This window comes from Pinus tabuliformis, chromosome 1_1, assembly GCF_031772625.1.
Source record: "Pinus tabuliformis cultivar Carrire ecotype Pingquan chromosome 1_1, CPIR1, whole genome shotgun sequence".
NCBI classification, from domain to species: Eukaryota; Viridiplantae; Streptophyta; class Pinopsida; order Pinales; family Pinaceae; genus Pinus; species Pinus tabuliformis.
In genome coordinates, this window is record NC_142297.1 from 230,067,535 (window position 1) to 230,086,233 (window position 18,699).

Below are 18,699 nucleotides of genomic sequence, written 5' to 3' on the forward strand. Positions count from 1 at the left end.
TCTAAAAATCCTTTGCAGAAACTTGAAAGTTCTATGCAAAAAATTGAATGTACTTGCAAAAAATTGAATGTCATTTGCAGAAAATTGAATGAAATTCATTGTACTTTACAAAAACCTGAATGTACTTTGCAGAAAATTGAATGAACTTTACAAAAAACTGAATGTATTATGTTGTTGCAATTACTTAGTATGCATATTTCTTTTTCAAAACTTTTCAGATCAACAATTGTAGATAGAACATAAACTTAAAGATCATATGAATACATCCAAGCACAAATATAATACACTAAGATTAGGTCCAATGACTAGGAAAAAACCCATAATGGGAAGACCCAAACGATTATTCTTCTATTAGATTTCTTCAATTGTTCAGCAAAGTACAAAGAGAGAGATACTGTGAATGAATAAATTCACCAATATTTGATCAACTTGCAGTTGAAGTGTTCTTGCTCTTTGCTTGAAGATCTCCTTCTCTTGATCATATCTTGTCCTTTACACTTGCTCTAGCTCTTCCCTTGCTCTTACTCTTCACTTTCTCTCACACTTCTCTTACACAGACTCAACACTGGGTCTTGTTCTTCACATTGAACATGCTACTCTCAACTTTAACTTGCTCTTGCTTGAATAAATGAGAAAGGAGAGGAGTTACAAAATGAATTCATGCCTTGCGCCAATAATAGGAGAATTGAATTCCATGAGGGAGGATTTACTTGAGGAGAAGTGTAACTCATCCCAATAATAGAGAGAGAGGTACACTTGTCTTGAGGAGTTACAATTCGAATTAGGGAGAGAGAGAGTTACACTTAGAAATGAGAGAATATTTGGTGAGAGTTACAAATCAAATTGAAAGAGGGAGTTACAAGTGTATTTAATGAGGAGGAGTTACACTTTTTCCATACATTAAATTAGTGAGAGAGAGTTACATTCTCTTAAATGTGGAGTTACTATTTTATTCCAAGAGAGGTTGGATTTTCCAAGTAAGATATTCTCAATTTAATTTACTTATTCCACGAGAGAATTCATTTTTAGGTGAATGAATTTAGACTATTTTATAAATAATAGTATCATAATAATAATAATACTAGTAAGGATAAATATATTGATTCTTGACTTGTATAATCATGATTGATTTGATTTTAAAGTGGATTCCATATGTCGAGATTATCCTTGATCATTTAGACATGACTTTCTATTTTTGGAAAGCCACTTCCAAATTGAGATGTGACTTACTATTTTTGAAAAGTCATATTATAATTTTCATAAATGAAATTTTATTATAAGAGGTTAAAATGAAAGTGAAAGATATTTCTTCTATGAAAAATTCATCCATGAGCTGCTAAATTTTAACACAAGTAGTGTGGGTTCAAGTCTCCCTAGACATGTTGGCCCTTATGGCATTTATGAAATATTGGTTCTACTAACTAAAATAGTATGAAGTTACCAATTATACCTAATAAAATGTACTCATTACTATTAAAAAAATATTTATTCAATATTATCATCTTTGTAATCAAAACTACTTAAATTACACATAATTTGCTTGTTTTCCAAAAATATACTATTTTCTAAAAATACACCATTTACCATACAAACTTGTTAAAAATGTGTTCAAATGTATTCTCAATTTTTAAATTTATTAAATTTTACATTTTTGAAACCTATGAATATAAGACTATTTTTAAGATTTATAAATATATCACAATTTTCAAACCTATGAATGTACAATTATTTTTAAGATTTATACATGTATTACCATTTTCAAACCTATAAATGTGTAACTTTTTTAAAGATTTATAAATGTATCATCATTTTCAGACTTATGAATGTATAACTATTTTTAAGATTTATAAATGTATCACCATTTTCAGACTTATAAATGTATAACTATTTTTAAAATTTATAAATGTATCACCATTTCGAGATTAGAAAGTTATCACCAATGCTAAATCAAAATAACTCTAAGTAGATATTTATAATTAATATTAACTTGAAAACTTCGCTTCGATTATTTGGACATTCCTATTCGCTATAATATTACTAAGAGCCATATTGAATATTAACCATGGCCACATTCAAAAAAAATATGCCGAAAACGAAATCCATTGTTCGGAAAGGTATGTGTGGAATTGGATGTCAGTGAATGTTGTGAAAAAAGGCCATGTTTCTAGCCAGTGTTGGGTATTTTTTTTTAAATGGAGAAATACCAAAACCAAATAAAATAACCACTACAGAGACAATGCTCTGTTTACTCTGTCCAGGATCTTTTGACAGAAAACCTCTTAGAAACAAAATGACTCAGATGACACCATTAAACTGACACAAAGCATTTCTATTCAAAAATATATTGCCTCATACATATTCATCCTCTGTTACTAAGAGGGATTTACCACTGTAAAATCTTTTTAACATTCACTGCCTGTGAAAAACAACTTACTGCTGTAATAAAAGTTTGCATAAGTTTACTGCTGTAAACAAAATTCACACAGCCTTACAAAATCGCTCCACCATTTCCTTTATGCACTGCTGTGCAAAACCACACATGGTTTTTTGCTATACCTCAGTTTTTTTTTTATCACAAAAACTAAAACATTACAACCTGTTCATATATTTTTTTTACACACTGCTGTGCGCAGTCACCACACCAATAAAACTACTGCACGTGAACTTCTTTTTACGACATACATAAAACATATAAAAAAAAACTATATTAAATACATGCCCATAACGATATTAAATGGGCCTCACCTAAATCTATATAAAACATATATATAAAAGATATATGGGACTTATGCCCATTACCAAAATTAAACATATGCCCATGACTAAAATTAACGCCTCCACCTAATATCTATGAAGACACATTAAAAACATTGAATTCCTCCTACGGCGGTCAACCCATAAACCTTTTACTCCACGTAAAAATCGATTTGACGTGGGCCTGTGCACTTTCCGGAGATCGACGGTGAAGATTTCATGCCCAGATCACTTGGCTGATCCAACGAGGTTCGCACACCAACCTCGGGCAAAACAAACGAACTTTACCGTCCGGGGAAAGTGGTTTTTCGGTGCTCGTACATGGGACGCGTGGCAGCAAGTGAATGTGTTCGGAGGGCTCCAAGGAAAAACAGCCTTTGCCAAAAGGCGGTGCGAACAAGATAGGTGGTTTTGTTTGGTGGTTTTCGGCTGCGTTGAAATTACACATTTAACACTCCCCTTTAATTTCAACAGCTGGGCATTCGGTCATACCCAGACACTTCCTCAAAAATTCGAAACTCTTCTGAACCAGTGGCTTTGTCAAGATGTCTGCAACCTGTTCCTGGGTCCTGCAATGTTCGAGGACAATTTCTCCATTGTTCACTAATTCTCTGATGTAGTGAAACCTTGTATCAATGTGTTTCGTTCTCTTATGAAACACTGAATTCTTTGACAAAGCAATAGCAGAGCTATTGTCACAAAAGACCACTGTCGCTTTTGCCTGCTCCTGGCCTAAGCTTCTCAACATTCTTCTCATCCATACTGCCTGACATGCTGCTGCTGTCGCTGCCACATATTCTGCCTCTGCTGTAGATAATGCTACAATGGACTGCTTCTTAGAAGCCCATGAAATGGCTCCTGAACCCATGTTAAAAACATAACCGGAAGTGCTCTTCCGATCATCCACACTTCCAGCCCAATCGCTATCAGTGTATCCAACCAAATCTGAATGTTCTGAGGCATGATATAAAATTCCAAACATTTTAGTGCCTTTGACATACCTCAAAATTCTCTTTGCTGCCTGCCAATGTGCCTCCTTTGGCCTCTCCATGAACCTGGAAATCAAACTAACAACATACATAATATCAGGCCTAGTTGCTGTTAAATACATAAGGCTGCCCACAATGCTTTTGTATAGGCTAGGATCAAAATCCTTGCTGCTGTCCTCTCTGCTAAGTTTTAATCCCATCACTGTGGGAGTGATGGCTGCCTTGCATTCTTGCATCTTAAATCTACCCAAAACTTGATTTACATATCTTGCTTGAGATATAAAAATTCCTTTTTCATTTTGATTTACTTCTATGCCTAAGAAGTATCTCAAGAAACCCATGTCAGTCATTTCAAATTCATTCTTCATGACTGATTTAAAATTCTCAATAAGATAAATATCATTTCCAGTGAAAATAACATCATCTACATACAAGACAACAATTAAAATTTTACCATCCTTTTCCTTGATGTAGACTGTGGGTTCTCCTTCACATTTGTCAAATTCATTCTCCAATAGATATGAATCTATCCTGCTGTACCATGCTCTTGGCGCTTGCTTCAGCCCATAAAGAGCTTTCTTCAATTTGCACACTTTGTGCTCTTCTCCTTTCTTCTCATATCCGAGAGGCTGTTCCACATAAACCTCTTCCTTTAACACTCCATTTAGGAATGCTGATTTCACATCCATTTGGTAGACTTTCCATTTGTTTTGTGCTGCTATGGACAGCACTGCTCTCACGGTTTCCATTCTTGCAACCGGGGCGAAAGTCTCCTCATAATCTCTCCCATACTGCTGCTTGTAGCCTTTGACAACCAGCCTTGCTTTATGCCTTTCAATCTTGCCTTCAGCATTGCTCTTGGTCTTGTAGACCCATTTCACACCAATGACTTCTTTGCCTTTTGGTAATTCAACCAAATCCCATGTTTTGTTTCTTTCTATGGCATTGATTTCCTCATCCATAGCTTCTATCCATTTCCTATCTTTAATAGCTTCTTCAAAATGGATAGGATCATCAACATGACAAAACAAGGCAAATAAGGAATTCATTCCTTCTTCATAAATTTCACTTAGATTTCTAAACTTCTTACCTCTTTCACTTGGTGTGCAAGTGCTTGAAGATGCACTTGAGTTTCCTCCTTGTGGTGTGCTTGGAGAAGCACTTTCATTGATCCTCAATGGTGTACCTTGTTGTTCTTGTGTTGGTGCTGCTGTTTGGGGATTCATTTCAGCCACCTCCTCTTCATCCTCATCATGAGACAAACAGTTTTTAACATTCACTGTTTTCTCTATGCTTCCATCCCAAGCTTCCTCTTCAATGAATTGAACATCCCTGCTGACAAAGAACTTCTTGGTAGATGGAATGTACAGCCTGTAGGCTTTGGATTCATCACTGTATCCAATGAAGATGCATTTCTCCCCTTTGCTGTCCAACTTCCTCCTTAGTTTATCTGGAATGTGTGCATAGGCCACACACCCAAAAACTCTCATGTGGGTGACTACTTGCTTTCTCCCACTCCATGCCTCTTCTGGCACTTTGTTCATGACTGCTTTTGTAGGACACCTGTTCAGTATATACACTGCACAATGTACAGCTTCAGCCCAATACTCATTTGGCAAATGCTTTGCCTTCAACATGCTCCTTGCCATCTCCATGATGGTTCTGTTCTTCCTTTCAGCAACTCCATTTTGCTGTGGGGTGTACCGAGTTGTGAATTGTTTATGTATTCCATTTTCTCTACAAAACTTTAGGAATTCATTTGAGATATACTCACCTCCTCTATCAGTTCTCAATACTTTTATGTGCAGCCCGCTTTGGTTCTCCACAAGTGCTTTGAAGTTTCGGAATTTCTCAAAGACTTCACTTTTGTTCTTGAGGAAATATATCCAAGTCTTTCTTGTAAAATCATCAATGAATGTCAAGAAATATAGGCTGCCAGCTAATGATGGAGCTTGCATTGGTCCACACAAATCTGAGTGGATAATCTCTAAGGGTGCCTTTGCCCTTATGCTTTTCCCTGATGGAAAACTCTCTCTATGTTGTTTGCCCAATATACAGCCTTCACAAAGGCTATCCGGCTTCTCTATCAATGGTAATCCCTTTACCATTCATTTTCTGCTCAACAAATTTAGACCTCCAAAATTTAGATGCCCGAATCTCAAGTGCCATAACCAGTTCTCATCCTTTGGCACGCTTTGGAAGGCCTCTTGGGTGACTGCTGCCATTTCCCTTTTGTTTTTCATGTCTGCCCGGATCCGGAGAGGGAACATCCTGTTCCTTGTCATCTTCACTTCAGCAATGCATCTTTTGCTGGGTGGTATGTCCATGATGGTGCACACATCATTTACAAAGTAAACATTGTAACCCTTTTGGATAAGCTGTCCAACACTCAAGAGGTTACATCTCATTCCGGGAACATAGTATACATCTGCTATGGTTTTCTTTTCTCCTTGTTTTGAAAATATTTTTACCTCCCCTTTTCCCATAACAGACACTTTACTATCAGTTCCTAGAGTGACCTCTGATTTCAAATTCTGATTTAAGGCTGAAAAGAGGGCTACATTCCCTGTCATATGGTTGCTGCAACCTGAGTCTAAAAACCAAATGTCTTCACTATGTGTTTCAGCCATGTTACAAGCTAACAGGACATTTTCTTGACTGCTGTTTTCTCTTGTAACATTTGCATTTTGTCTGTTGTTCATATCATGCTGTTTCTTTCTACAATCACTAGCATAATGTCCATACTTTTTGCAATAATAGCATTGAACATTAGATTTATCATACCTTTGTCCTTGAGCATGATACTGTTCTCTTTGTTGGTTGCTGCCTTGACCTTGGTTCTGATTTGGATTGCTGCCTCTTCCTTGTGCATTTGATGGGCTGTTCCTTCCACCTCTGTTCTGGCTTCTGCCTCTTCCTCTTTTGTTTCCTTTGCCTTGACCTCTTCCTCTTCCAAAAGACATCTGGGTCTTGAAGGCTTGCTCAAGGGATGAGTTTTCATTCCTACTCAACCTCTGCTCATGAGTCATCAGTGATGCATGTAGCTCATCAACTGAATAGCTTGAGAGATCCTTTGTCTCTTCAATGGTGGTGACTATGGCATCGAACCTTGAGGGTAAGACCCTCAATATTTTCTCCACTATTCTTCTATCTTCAATGGTTTCTCCATGAGTTCTCATTTGTGTGATTACACCAATCACATGAGTGAAGAATGATTCAATGTTGTCTGACTCCTTCATCTTCAAGTTTTCAAAATCCTTTCTCAGCATTTGCAATTTTGCTGTCTTCACTCTCTCCATGCCTTGATAGGCTGTCTTAAGGGTTTCCCATGCATTGTGTGATGTTTTAGCTGCTGCTATCCTTGGGAATATACTCTGGTCCACTGCTTGATACAACAAGACAATGGCCTTTGCATCCTTCTTCCTATTGAGCTTCAGCTGATCCTTCTCTCCCTGAGTTAGTGCATTGAACACATTTTCATCTGCTGGTTCCTCAAACCCATATTCTACTAGTTCCCATATATCTTGAGCGATGAACAAAGCTCTCATGGTTATAGACCAGTAGTCATAGTTCTTCCCATTAAAGTGTGGGAGCTGGGTGTTGAACATACCCATGCTTGTGCTTGCCATTCCTTGCATCTTGAACTATGGTTTTAAATCCTTGACTGTGATTTTTTTTAAAAACTGACTGTCTTCTGCAATAACAAGAGAAATGCTTTTGGGGAATACCTGAATCCTTCGCTGTCTGAGTCTTCTAACTGCCTGAGAGGTTTTGCTGCAGCAACAACCTTCTCCCTTCAGCTTCTTTGTCTCCTACAAAGAGCCTAAGCCTTGCTCTGATACCACTGTTGGGTATTTTTTTTTAAATGGAGAAATACCAAAACCAAATAAAATAACCACTACAGAGACAATGCTCTGTTTACTCTGTCCAGGATCTTTTGACAGAAAACCTCTTAGAAACAAAATGACTCAGATGACACCATTAAACTGACACAAAGCATTTCTATTCAAAAATATATTGCCTCATACATATTCATCCTCTGTTACTAAGAGGGATTTACCACTGTAAAATCTTTTTAACATTCACTGCCTGTGAAAAACAACTTACTGCTGTAATAAAAGTTTGCATAAGTTTACTGCTGTAAACAAAATTCACACAGCCTTACAAAATCGCTCCACCATTTCCTTTATGCACTGCTGTGCAAAACCACACATGGTTTTTTGCTATACCTCAGTTTTTTTTTATCACAAAAACTAAAACATTACAACCTGTTCATATATTTTTTTACACACTGCTGTGAGCAGTCACCACACCAATAAAACTACTGCACGTGAACATAAAACATATAAAAAAAAACTATATTAAATACATGCCCATAACGATATTAAATGGGTCTCACCTAAATCTATATAAAACATATATATAAAAGATATATGGGACTTATGCCCATTACCAAAATTAAACATATGCCCATGACTAAAATTAACGCCTCCACCTAATATCTACGAAGACACATTAAAAACATTGAATTCCTCCTACGGCGGTCAACCCATAAACCTTTTACTCCAGGTAAAAATCGATTTGACGTGGGCCTGTGCACTTTCCGAAGATCGACGGTGAAGATTTCATGCCCAGATCACTTGGCTGATCGAAGATTTCATGCCCAGATCACTTGGCTGATCCAACGAGGTTCGCACACCAACCTCGGGCAAAACAAACGAACTTTACCGTCCGGGGAAAGTGATTTTTCGGTGCTCGTACATGGGACGCGTGGCAGCGAGTGAATGTGTTCGGAGGGCTCCAAGGAAAAACAGCCTTTGCCAAAAGGCGGTGCGAACAAGATAGGTGGTTTTGTTTGGTGGTTTTCGGCTGCGTTGAAATTACACATTTAACAGCCAGGTTGGTTCCTTCAAATTAGAGTTTCCAAACGGATGAAATCACAAAATTACAATGCGAGCATTCTGATAAATAACAAAAATATAATTAATTCTGATAATGCGGGCATTCTAACATACAGTTGCATACTCTGTTAACTGCAGATAATTATACGGTAGAGAGAAGGTCATGTGCTGGTTCCGTGATTCTCCAATCCAGGATTTAGCCTTTTACAAATGGAACATCAAGTGATTAAAGCTCTCCTGCAGACCGATGATCACCTGTTGTCACTGCAAAAACTGTGTTCTTAGGCTTTGATTTTCAAATGTGTAGCATGCCTTCCTTCAATCTCATCGAGGTGCTCTCCCATCGCAGTGCAAAGCTGGACAGTCAGAGCCATCAAGCTTCTCCAACAACCTCAAACGTTCAACACCTTCCAGCTCTTCTATCTTGCTGCATCCATGAACATCCAGTTGTTTAAGTTTTGTGAGCTGCCCCAAACCCCGTATTCTCTTCAGATTTTCACATCCAGATGCTCGCAGCTCCTCCAGAGATACCAATGTTTCAATACCTGCCAGTTCCTCCACTTCTGTCCACCCGCTAAGGTTTAGCGTTTGAAGTTCGGCAAGACCAAAAAGGCCCAGATCTAATTTCTTCAATTTAGGACAAGAAATCAAGCTCAGCTGGATGAGCGTAGTCGGCAATGTTCTAACATCAACAAGACCAGGACAACATTTGACTTCCAACACGCTCAACTGTCCGAGGGAATCCGGCAAACACTTCAATCTCGGGCAATTAACCAGTCTCAATTCCTTCAAATTACTTAGGACGCTGAGCGAACGCGGCAGCATTTTCGAGAAAGAGCCATCCAATTCCAAGACTTCCAGATTGCAGAGGTTTTCATAAGTGCTAGGTAATTCCTTTATATGTAATTCTTGGAGAGACGGTGGAAGTTGGAGAGGCATTAATTGGTTCATCTCCTCGGCCAACAGTGCCTGCCTAAAGTGTGTTAGAGAGGCAGTGTCACTCGTCTCCCTCATCCTCGGACACTCCTTCACCGCCCATTTCCTCTCCGCCCATTCCCTCTCTGCCCTCCACGCTTCCCACCTCCTCTCGTACAGCTTCCTCCGCAATCTTCCCCAACAAATATAGAGGCAGGTAACTAACACCAACATCGTCCAGGCCACCGACGTCATGGGCCACCCAGACAACCAAGACATCGTAATAATGTACACCAAAAAAATTATGTACAACACAAACATCACGCCCAAAATTCTCCGTATTCTCCGCTTCATCTTCCACTGCTGGTACAGCTTCCTCCCCAAGCTTCCCCCACATATATTGATGCCACAACTTCCAAAACGCCACAACGTCGACAACGCAAACATCGGCAAGAAGGACACCCACATCACGGACCCCCTAGACGACATAAGCACCGGAGTGTACACCAACAAAAATATGGACAACACGCCCAAAAAATACGCGAGAGGCCGTATTCTCCGCTTCATCCTCCACTGCCGGTCCATCCACTTGTCACTCCACACCCTCTCCTCCAACTCCACCCACTCCTCAAACTCCACCCACTCATCAATCTCCACCAATTCCTTCTCCCTCTCCCTTTTCCTCTTTATCTGCCGGTCTATCCACTTGTCCCTCCACACCCTCTCCTCCGACTCCACCCACTGATCCTCCTGCTCCTGCTCCTTCTCCCTCTTGTTCCACTCCTGGACGTGCCGCTTCCTCCATCTCGCTATACTTTTGTGGGTTGTGGTCGAAATAATCAAACTATTGCTACCTCTTAGATCAAGATATTTAAGCCTAATTAACTTCTCGAAGGAATTTGGAAGCCTCATCAAATTGCAGGAGCACGACAGATTGAGGTGTTCGAGGGTGACCAAATTGCCAAACGAATCCGGCAACGACTTCATTTCGCAAGCATTTATTAACTCGAAACGCTTCAAAGATGGCAGCTGACAAAATTCATCAGGCAGTGATGTCATATTGTTCTGCCTGTGTAACCAGATGTAAATCTCTTCGAGGTGCTTCAACTGTCCAATGGACTTGGGAAGCTTTGAGAGAGGAGCCAAAATCTTTAACTCCCGCAGCTGCAAAGGTGCCTGCAAAATGTTAAAGTATTTAAACTATAATAAAGATGCAGAAATTCAATTTTGCGGTGCGAGATATCCATAGCGCACAGAAAGTTACTCCTTGACAAATTTCTTATTTACCTGCGCTTTGCATTGCCACAATATTTTCAATGCTTTCCCGGCTACGTGTAGGACTCGTAGATTCTCCTTTGGAATCCAGGAAGGCAGACAAGAGTGGCCACACTTGTACCAGCGAAGCCATCTCAGATTTGGCAAAGCCACCGTCCTCAAAATGCTTTCCAAAAGCTGGTCTTCGGTAACAAGAAGTTGCAAGTTGTCCATACTAACAGTTTTGTGTAGTCTATTGCAAAGCTTCATCACGGGGTTCCCCAACAGCGCATGAGTCGTCCTTTTGAACCATGTCATGTCTGACCGGAATGGTGCATAATACTTTGGCTTTTGATTTGCACTAGGAACCATGCTAATTCCGCAAACATTGTGATTCTGTAAATACAGACAAGAATTGAAACATTATGCTTCTTTAAAAACAATGAAGAATTTGAACATCGGGATTCCGTAAATATTGAATAAACTCTTTTTAAAGGCTTGAATGACTGAAGCACTTACAGCTGGTTGCTCTAACATACGCAACAAACTACCAATGTTGCTGTTCTCCGTCCGATCCCACAAATAGGGAATGCGGAATCCTGAATTCTCAGCGATCCTTCTTCCCAATTCTCTTAGGTGATCGTGCATATGTATAAAATATTCACCGTCTACCTCAACAAGAGATTTGTTCTGTAAATTTTGAAATACAGACCCTGATTGGTCCCATACTTTCATGGCCGTATCCATCTTTTCTCTTATGAGAAAACAAGAAATATACAAAAATAGTTGTTTCTCCTCTTCATCGAGTGAATCAAAACTAATTTTAAGAATTTGTTGTATATCAGGATGCCCATATTTAAGTCTCCTCAATTCGGCCTCCCAGTAAGTTTCATCTGTGTTTCCACAAAAATGACTCCCTATTACTTTTAGGGATAAAGGCATTCCAGCGCAAATCTTTAAAATACTATCTACAAAATATTGAAAACAGGGGAGCGGATGGGGCTGACAGAAAGCATAGCGGCAGAAGAGCTCCCTGGAGTGATGTGTACTCAGGCCGGTTAACTGATAAATCGATTCAGGTTGTATTCCTGAGCTTGCAAGAACACATTTGTTCCGGGACGTAATCAAAATTAAACAGTTTGAGGGAAAGGTATATTTATCTGCACCTGGCAAAAGTGCATCCAGCTGATCCAGATGATCTACATCATCCAAAATTAGCATGCCGTGAGAAAAGGATCGGAAACACGACATGAGCTGCTGTTTACCAATATCAATACTGTCTATTTGGTAATCGTTTCCAAACAAGCTCCGAAGAAGTTTTTTCTGCAAACCAACTAGAGAGCCTCCTCCGCTTTTAGATGTATCTCTAACTGCAGATAAAAAGCAGGTTCTACGATAGTAGGGTCTCTTCCGATTGAAGACTTCTTTTGCCAGTGTTGTCTTTCCTATTCCACCTAACCCTACAATGGCCGCTACCTTGGGTCTATTTTCAGGCAGTTTCGATAAGAAACTTTCGAAATGTTTCACCTTCTCCTCCAAACCCGTTGGATAATCGGCCACATACACCTCTTTCTCTTTCTTTTTGACCTTTTTCAACAGAAGTTCAACCAGCTTCTCCAGCAGCACGCCCTCGTCGCTGGTTATTCAAAACAAAATATATATAACTAGTGAGAAACAAACATCCATCCATCTATATATTTTAAAATAGCTATCATAAAGTAATATGATAACGGGAGTGTTGAATTCTCACCCATCAAAAGCGGCCAGCTCAAAACCGCTTATTTCTGAAACAGTAGCAAGAGCCTTTCTCCAATTTTCGATAGTATTGGAGCTATACCGTGGCTTCTCTTCCTGACTTTCAGAGTCATATGTCGTTTTCTTTTCGAGATTAAGTAAGGCGTCAGCGTACACTCCATCTTTGCCCTGCGTCCACCGTAGATCAGCAGGTGTGACGTTATAGAACACTGGAATGATGGGAGCCTTCGATTCCAACATGTCGACAAGCTCGTCGAGACACCAACGAGAATCCGCAAAACCAGGAGAGAAAATAACGACATGAACAGCGGCTGTTGCAATAGCATCTTTTATCTGAGCACTTATGTTTTCTCCCTCCTGCATTTCTGGTTTGTCCAGAAAGGCTCGCACATGATGTACAAGAAGGCGGTGATACAGATGGCTGGCAAATGTCTTCTTGACATCGGGGCCCCGATGGCTTATAAAGACATCGTGCCCGTAAGAAATGCTGCTGTTCTCATTGGTATCAACAGCCGTGGAGGCCGAGGTCGATGCCTCAAAGTCGTTTGCAGCAGTGTAGGCGGAGGTCGACGCCTCAAAGTCATTAGCAGCTCGAGGGTAATCGGCAGGAGGAGCCCGGTTTTCACTGACAATTTCAATTTCAAATGCAGATGAAGCAGTCATGTAGGCGGAGGTCGACGCCTCAAAGTCATTAGCAGCTCGGGGGTAATCCGTAGGAGGAGCCCGACTTTCACTGACAATTTCAATTTCAAATGCAGATGAAGCAGCCGTGTAGGCGGAGGTCGACGCCTCAAAGTCATTAGCAGCTCGGGGGTAATCGGGAGGAGGAGCCGGACTTTCAATTTCAATTTCAAATGCAGATGAAGCAGCCGTGGAGAAGGAGGTCGACTCCTCAAAGTCATTAGCAGCTCGGGGGTAATCGGGAGGAGAAGCCGGACTTTCACTTTCAATTTCAATTTCAAATGCAGATGATGCAGCCGTGGAGAAGGAGGTCGACGCCTCAAAGTCATTAGCAGCTCGGGGGTAATCGGGAGGAGAAGCCGGACTTTCAATTTCAATTTCAATTTCGGATGCAGATGACTGGCATGCCATTGCTAATTGGAGTATGAAGACAGAAACAGGATGAGCAAATTGCCGAGGGAGGAGCTGAGTTATGAGTTGGGGGCGATTAGAATGAGGGGATTAGAATGAAAGAGGATGCATACTTACCATGGCGCGTAGGCTGGACACGTTAAGATTTCAGTTTTTTTGTAATAATATATATTTTGTAATTTTGTTTATAAATTAGGAAAACTATTAAAATTATTAAATATAAATTCAACCATTAAAAAAAATTACAATTCCACTCATCTTCCTCCCAAATTCCAAATCATTATGAAAAAATCGAAATCCTACCGCATTTAAACTTTTACCTTCCTTTAATGTCCGATGTTTCCATGAAAAAATCGAAATCCTACCACATTTAAACTTTTACCTTCCTTTAATGTCCGATGTTTCCATGTAAATTCTTAAATGAAAAAATTAAAAGAAATTACAATTCCACTCATCTTCCTCACAAATTCCAAATCATTATGAAAAATCAAAATCCTACCACATTTAAACTTTTACCTTCCTTTAATGTCCAATGTTTCCATGTAAATTCTTTAATAGAAAAATTAAAAAAAAATTACAATTCCACTCATCTTCCTCAAAAATTCCAAATCATTATGAAAAAATCGAAATCCTACCACATTTAAACTTTTACCTTCCTTTAATGTCCGATGTTTCCATGTAAATTCTTTAATAGAAAAATTGAAAAAAATTACAATTCCACTCATCTTCCTCACAAATTCCAAATCATTATGAAAAAATCGAAATCTTACCCATTTAAACTTTTACCTTCCTTTATTGTCCGATGTTTCCGTGTAAATTCTTTAATGGCTTCGGTTTCGAGGTATAGTCTATTACCCGCGTGTTTTTTAATAGAAAAGGACGATATTTCTATTAGATCCGTGTGTGGATAATGAGGATAAGAAAGAATGGAAGTGGAGATGTGTACAACTCATTCAATGATATGCGTACGCATATAGAGCACACATAACTAATAATATCTTTCCAATTGTGATATTTGTGATTCTTCTTCAACTCCCTTTCTTATTCTCTTCGGAGAAGCTTTAACAGTGGGGGCTCGGGTTTCTCTGTCTCTTTACCAATCTGATCTAGGGATTGATTCCTATTCTCTGCACATTATTACTATTGGAGCCATGTAATATTCTGATCTCGATTCCCATTCTTTGCACATTATTACTATTGGAGCCATGTAATTTTCTGATCTCAGCGAAACCCCAATACAATAAATGCATGCAGCGCCCGCTCAGTTAATATTCTGTCTCTGTAATACCAAGCTACTCGCAGGTCTAGATCGTTTGCCTCTCTGAATTCAATTTTGCTCAGTTTGATCTCTTGATATTTGGCCTCAAGTGCACAAAATTAAAATTGCTTACAGTAGCGTGGGAGAAGAACAAATATTAAATATAAAAGAAGTAATATGGATTCTTTACCTTTAGAGAAATTTAATGGCATCAACTTTCATGCATGGAAAGTTAAAATTCAAATGCATCTTATGAGTAGAGGTTTGTGGAGTATAGTAGAAGGAACCGAAAAGGCTCTTACCGATGCCAAGCTTTTATTTCAATTGGAAAACAAAGAAGACAAGCTAAGGCTATAATTGGATTGGGTCTTTGAGACACTTAGATGCATTTGATTGATTTAACAAAATCAGCCCATGAAAACATTTGAGTACGTTATTTGGGGAAAAGGTTATGACCACAAAGTTATCTTTGAAACTACAACTCTTTTGTCTCAAAATGCATGATGAGACACCTCTCTCTAATCATATAAATGAGTTAATGTCTCTGTTTAGGAAATTAGTTGAAATTGGTATCAATGTAGAAAATGATGATGCTAAAGCAATTATGTTAAATAGTCTATCTTCCAAGTATAGCAACATTGTATTTACATTAAGTCAAATGTCCTCTCAATCATTAGAAGGAATGGTATCATCACTTTTAGTTGAGGAAAAAAGAGTGTTATAGGCGATTTTGTCACATCTGGTCAATAAGCCTTCAACTTGATCAATCAACATCCTTTGACCTCCTTTTCTTCATCCTTTCGCAAAGCCCTAAGCATGACTCATTCTAATCCCTGAGTTTCTGCTAGAAAGCACCTTGTTTTAGTCATTTTAAGGACCAATGCACCCTAGTCTCTTACTAGAAAACGTTGATCACGAGCAGGTTGTGTTATCGTTCTGTGATTTTGAAGATTGGTAAGACAAAAGTCACAAAGGATACATCAAACACTTATGAGTCTAGGACCTAGCCTTCCTGAACTCAGAGAGGGCTCTCTCTATACATTTATGATTTAACTTTAAATTCAGTGCTTTAATGTTTTAGGCTAGATATTAAAAATAAAGGGATTGCTTGATTGATTGCTTGTTTGTTCATTTGGTTGTTGGGGGGGGTGGCGGCGGGGGAGATCATTCTTGAATATTTTCCATTGGGCTATGGAGTCATAGGATGGGTGGCAACATCAACTTTCCGGAGCATTTACAGGGCGAGCTAACTATTTTTATTAGATCTTAAAAGCATAGTGATAAATGGAATTGGAGAAAAATGATATCAGTCAGGATTAAAAAGAATTAAAGTATTTTCTAATCATACTTCTGAGGAAAACATATAGATTGTAAACACAGATAGCAGTAAGGTGCTCCAACAACATATCTTAAACTATAATTTCTGATTTACAATAAGAATCAAAGATGTATGCATAGACACAAATACATTAAAAATAGAAAGAAAGACATCACCAGATCAAAACATATCAAGTATCCTGTAAACGATCCTTTTTATTGATACTCCAACTCAAAATTACAATGCTCCAAACAGAAAAATCGTTCAAATGACTAGGGTCCAACCCCTAATACTCCCAATGCATGGAGTATTTAAACAAAAAATACAACGATTTGCCTTGTACACTTGGAAATCTATTATTTATTACAATGAAAGAAAAAATGACTAATGTAGCCATGGAGTGGCCACGCTGAGAAAACTGGGACATGTGTCCCTCTTTTTCAAGGATGTTGTTGCCTGAAGTATTAGTTTGACTGAAGTGGTTCTGCTGACGTGGCTGGTGCTGACTCATGCCTGTATGGTCACTCTAATCGTCCTTGTCTCATTCCTCCTGATAATCACATAGCTCACTCCATGCTTCACCATCTAGAATTTTTATCTTGGTTAATCTTCTGTACACTTCATCAGCATCAGTGTATTTGGCAAATGATGGCTTGACTAAAAACATGTGTTTCAGCTCATGTTCAATGTAAATTTGATTGTTGATTGCTTCCAGCAATGCCTTTCCTGTTATGTTGCCTTTGATGTTAGACAGATTTGCAACATCTGTGGCTATGCCCTGTAATTTCTTGACATAATCTCCTCTGTCCATGAGTTTTTCATTTATAACAAATAGAGAGGGAAGACCTTTCTGATGTAGAGGCTACATTCTATTGAAAAATCTGTTGACTGTTAGGTCTAGAATTTGGCATTTTTCTTCTAGCTGCACATTTAAACTCTTCTTTGTCAACACCTTCTTGACCTGTAGTATAGTCTATGTTCTATCTGCCACTCCCAATTCTTCCAGCTCATACTTGTTTCTTGCATTCAAAAATTTGATAATTTGTTTGCTGTTGCTGGCATATCTCCCAACCCTGTATTGGTGGTTGAAATGGCTTCTCTGGCTTTCTCCATTAATTCCTTCTTCTCAAAGATAATTTGTATGCTCAGCCAAATTTCATTCATTCCATTGATTATATTATGCCAAATAATCTCTTTAACCCTCCCTAGAGTATTTCGAATGCATGCTTCTTTTTCTGACTTCTGCAGCTTTTCTATGAATGCCTTTGCTCTCTGCATCTCTACCAAGCAATTGTTTTCAGCTCTTTAAATTTGATCTTGCAGCACACCAACTTCAGATTCCAGCCTCTTGATTTCTTCACTCTGCAAATTCATAACTTCCATAGATCTAGCCAAATTTTCTGCACTTCTTCCTGCTCCTGTGGCTGTACTTGTTGGAGTAGTTATGGGAAGGGTTGTTAGAGGAAGGGCCTCCATTGTTGTGCTGGCCACCTGTGCTACTTTTTCTTTCTCCTGCACCATCTTTTCCATCTCTCTCTTCATCTATTTGATCTGGATAGATTGCTCCACTATTAATTTCATCATGTCAGCCTTTAGGCTCTCTGTTTCCTCTATCTCCTTGGTCAGTGGGTCATGTGTAGCAGGCAGCTTGAGATGCTTCTTTAGAGCTGCAATATCTAATTCTTTCTTCTTGATTACTTCTTCAGCTGCTTTTGTATATGAGGGATCATGCCTAATTTTTACTACTAAGTCTTCCAAAGACTTAATTCTGTTGCCCTTTGACAATGATGAAATCCTTTCCATCTTCAACTGGGACTGAGCATTTGAAAGGGCCACCTGCATTTTGAACAAATTCATAGAAGTGCTGGTCAAAGTAGATGAAATCATTTCACCTGTTTTCTTGTGCATCTCTAGCTGATCAATATGATGGAAATTCTTGACATCAAAATCAAAGGAAGTTTTCTTGTAGTCTGCTGGAGTTTTGGGCTTTGATATCTGTGCCTCCAAAAATACCATATGCATTTTTCCCTTCTCTGAATCAAAGGCAGAGAGAAGTCTGCCTTGTGCAGTTGCACTTTGCTTCCAAAACTGAGCACAGGTGCTCTTCTTCAACATTTCATTTCTGATTTTGATCTCTCTGAATGTATCAAAGACTGTCTCTTCTTTCTCTTCAGTCACCTTTGTAGATGAGGACACTTGAAGAGACTGTTGCCTTTCTGAAATCGGAGTGACATGAAAGGGTTGTCCTCCAGCTGGGGATGAATCTGGAATATCAATTATGTTGATCACTGTCTGCTGTGGTGATCTTTTATCTATGTCCATATGTTTCCTAGGCTTCTTCTTGTACTTCAACCTGAATTCTTTCATAGAAGTATTAGTCCCTGGTGACTGATCTTCTCTAGATCTCTTCCCTGTTTTTCCCTACTCTTGCTCTTTTCCTTTTTCAGTCCTTTCTTCAGTAAT

The 18,699-nt window shown here is 38.9% G+C and overlaps 1 protein-coding gene across 1 annotated transcript; it reads right to left on the reverse strand.

The window, feature by feature from the left end:
* Positions 1–8,499: 8,499 nt before the first annotated feature.
* Positions 8,500–13,661, reverse strand: LOC149212372 (uncharacterized). The gene is made up of 4 exons (XM_089390597.1): positions 12,564–13,661; positions 11,333–12,449; positions 10,847–11,209; positions 8,500–10,735 (listed from the first exon to the last, which is right to left on the reverse strand). The coding sequence occupies exons 1-4, from the start codon at positions 13,658–13,660 to the stop codon at positions 8,969–8,971; spliced, it is 4,344 nt and encodes a 1,447-aa protein (XP_089246723.1). The 5' UTR covers position 13,661; the 3' UTR covers positions 8,500–8,968.
* Positions 13,662–18,699: the final 5,038 nt, after the last annotated feature.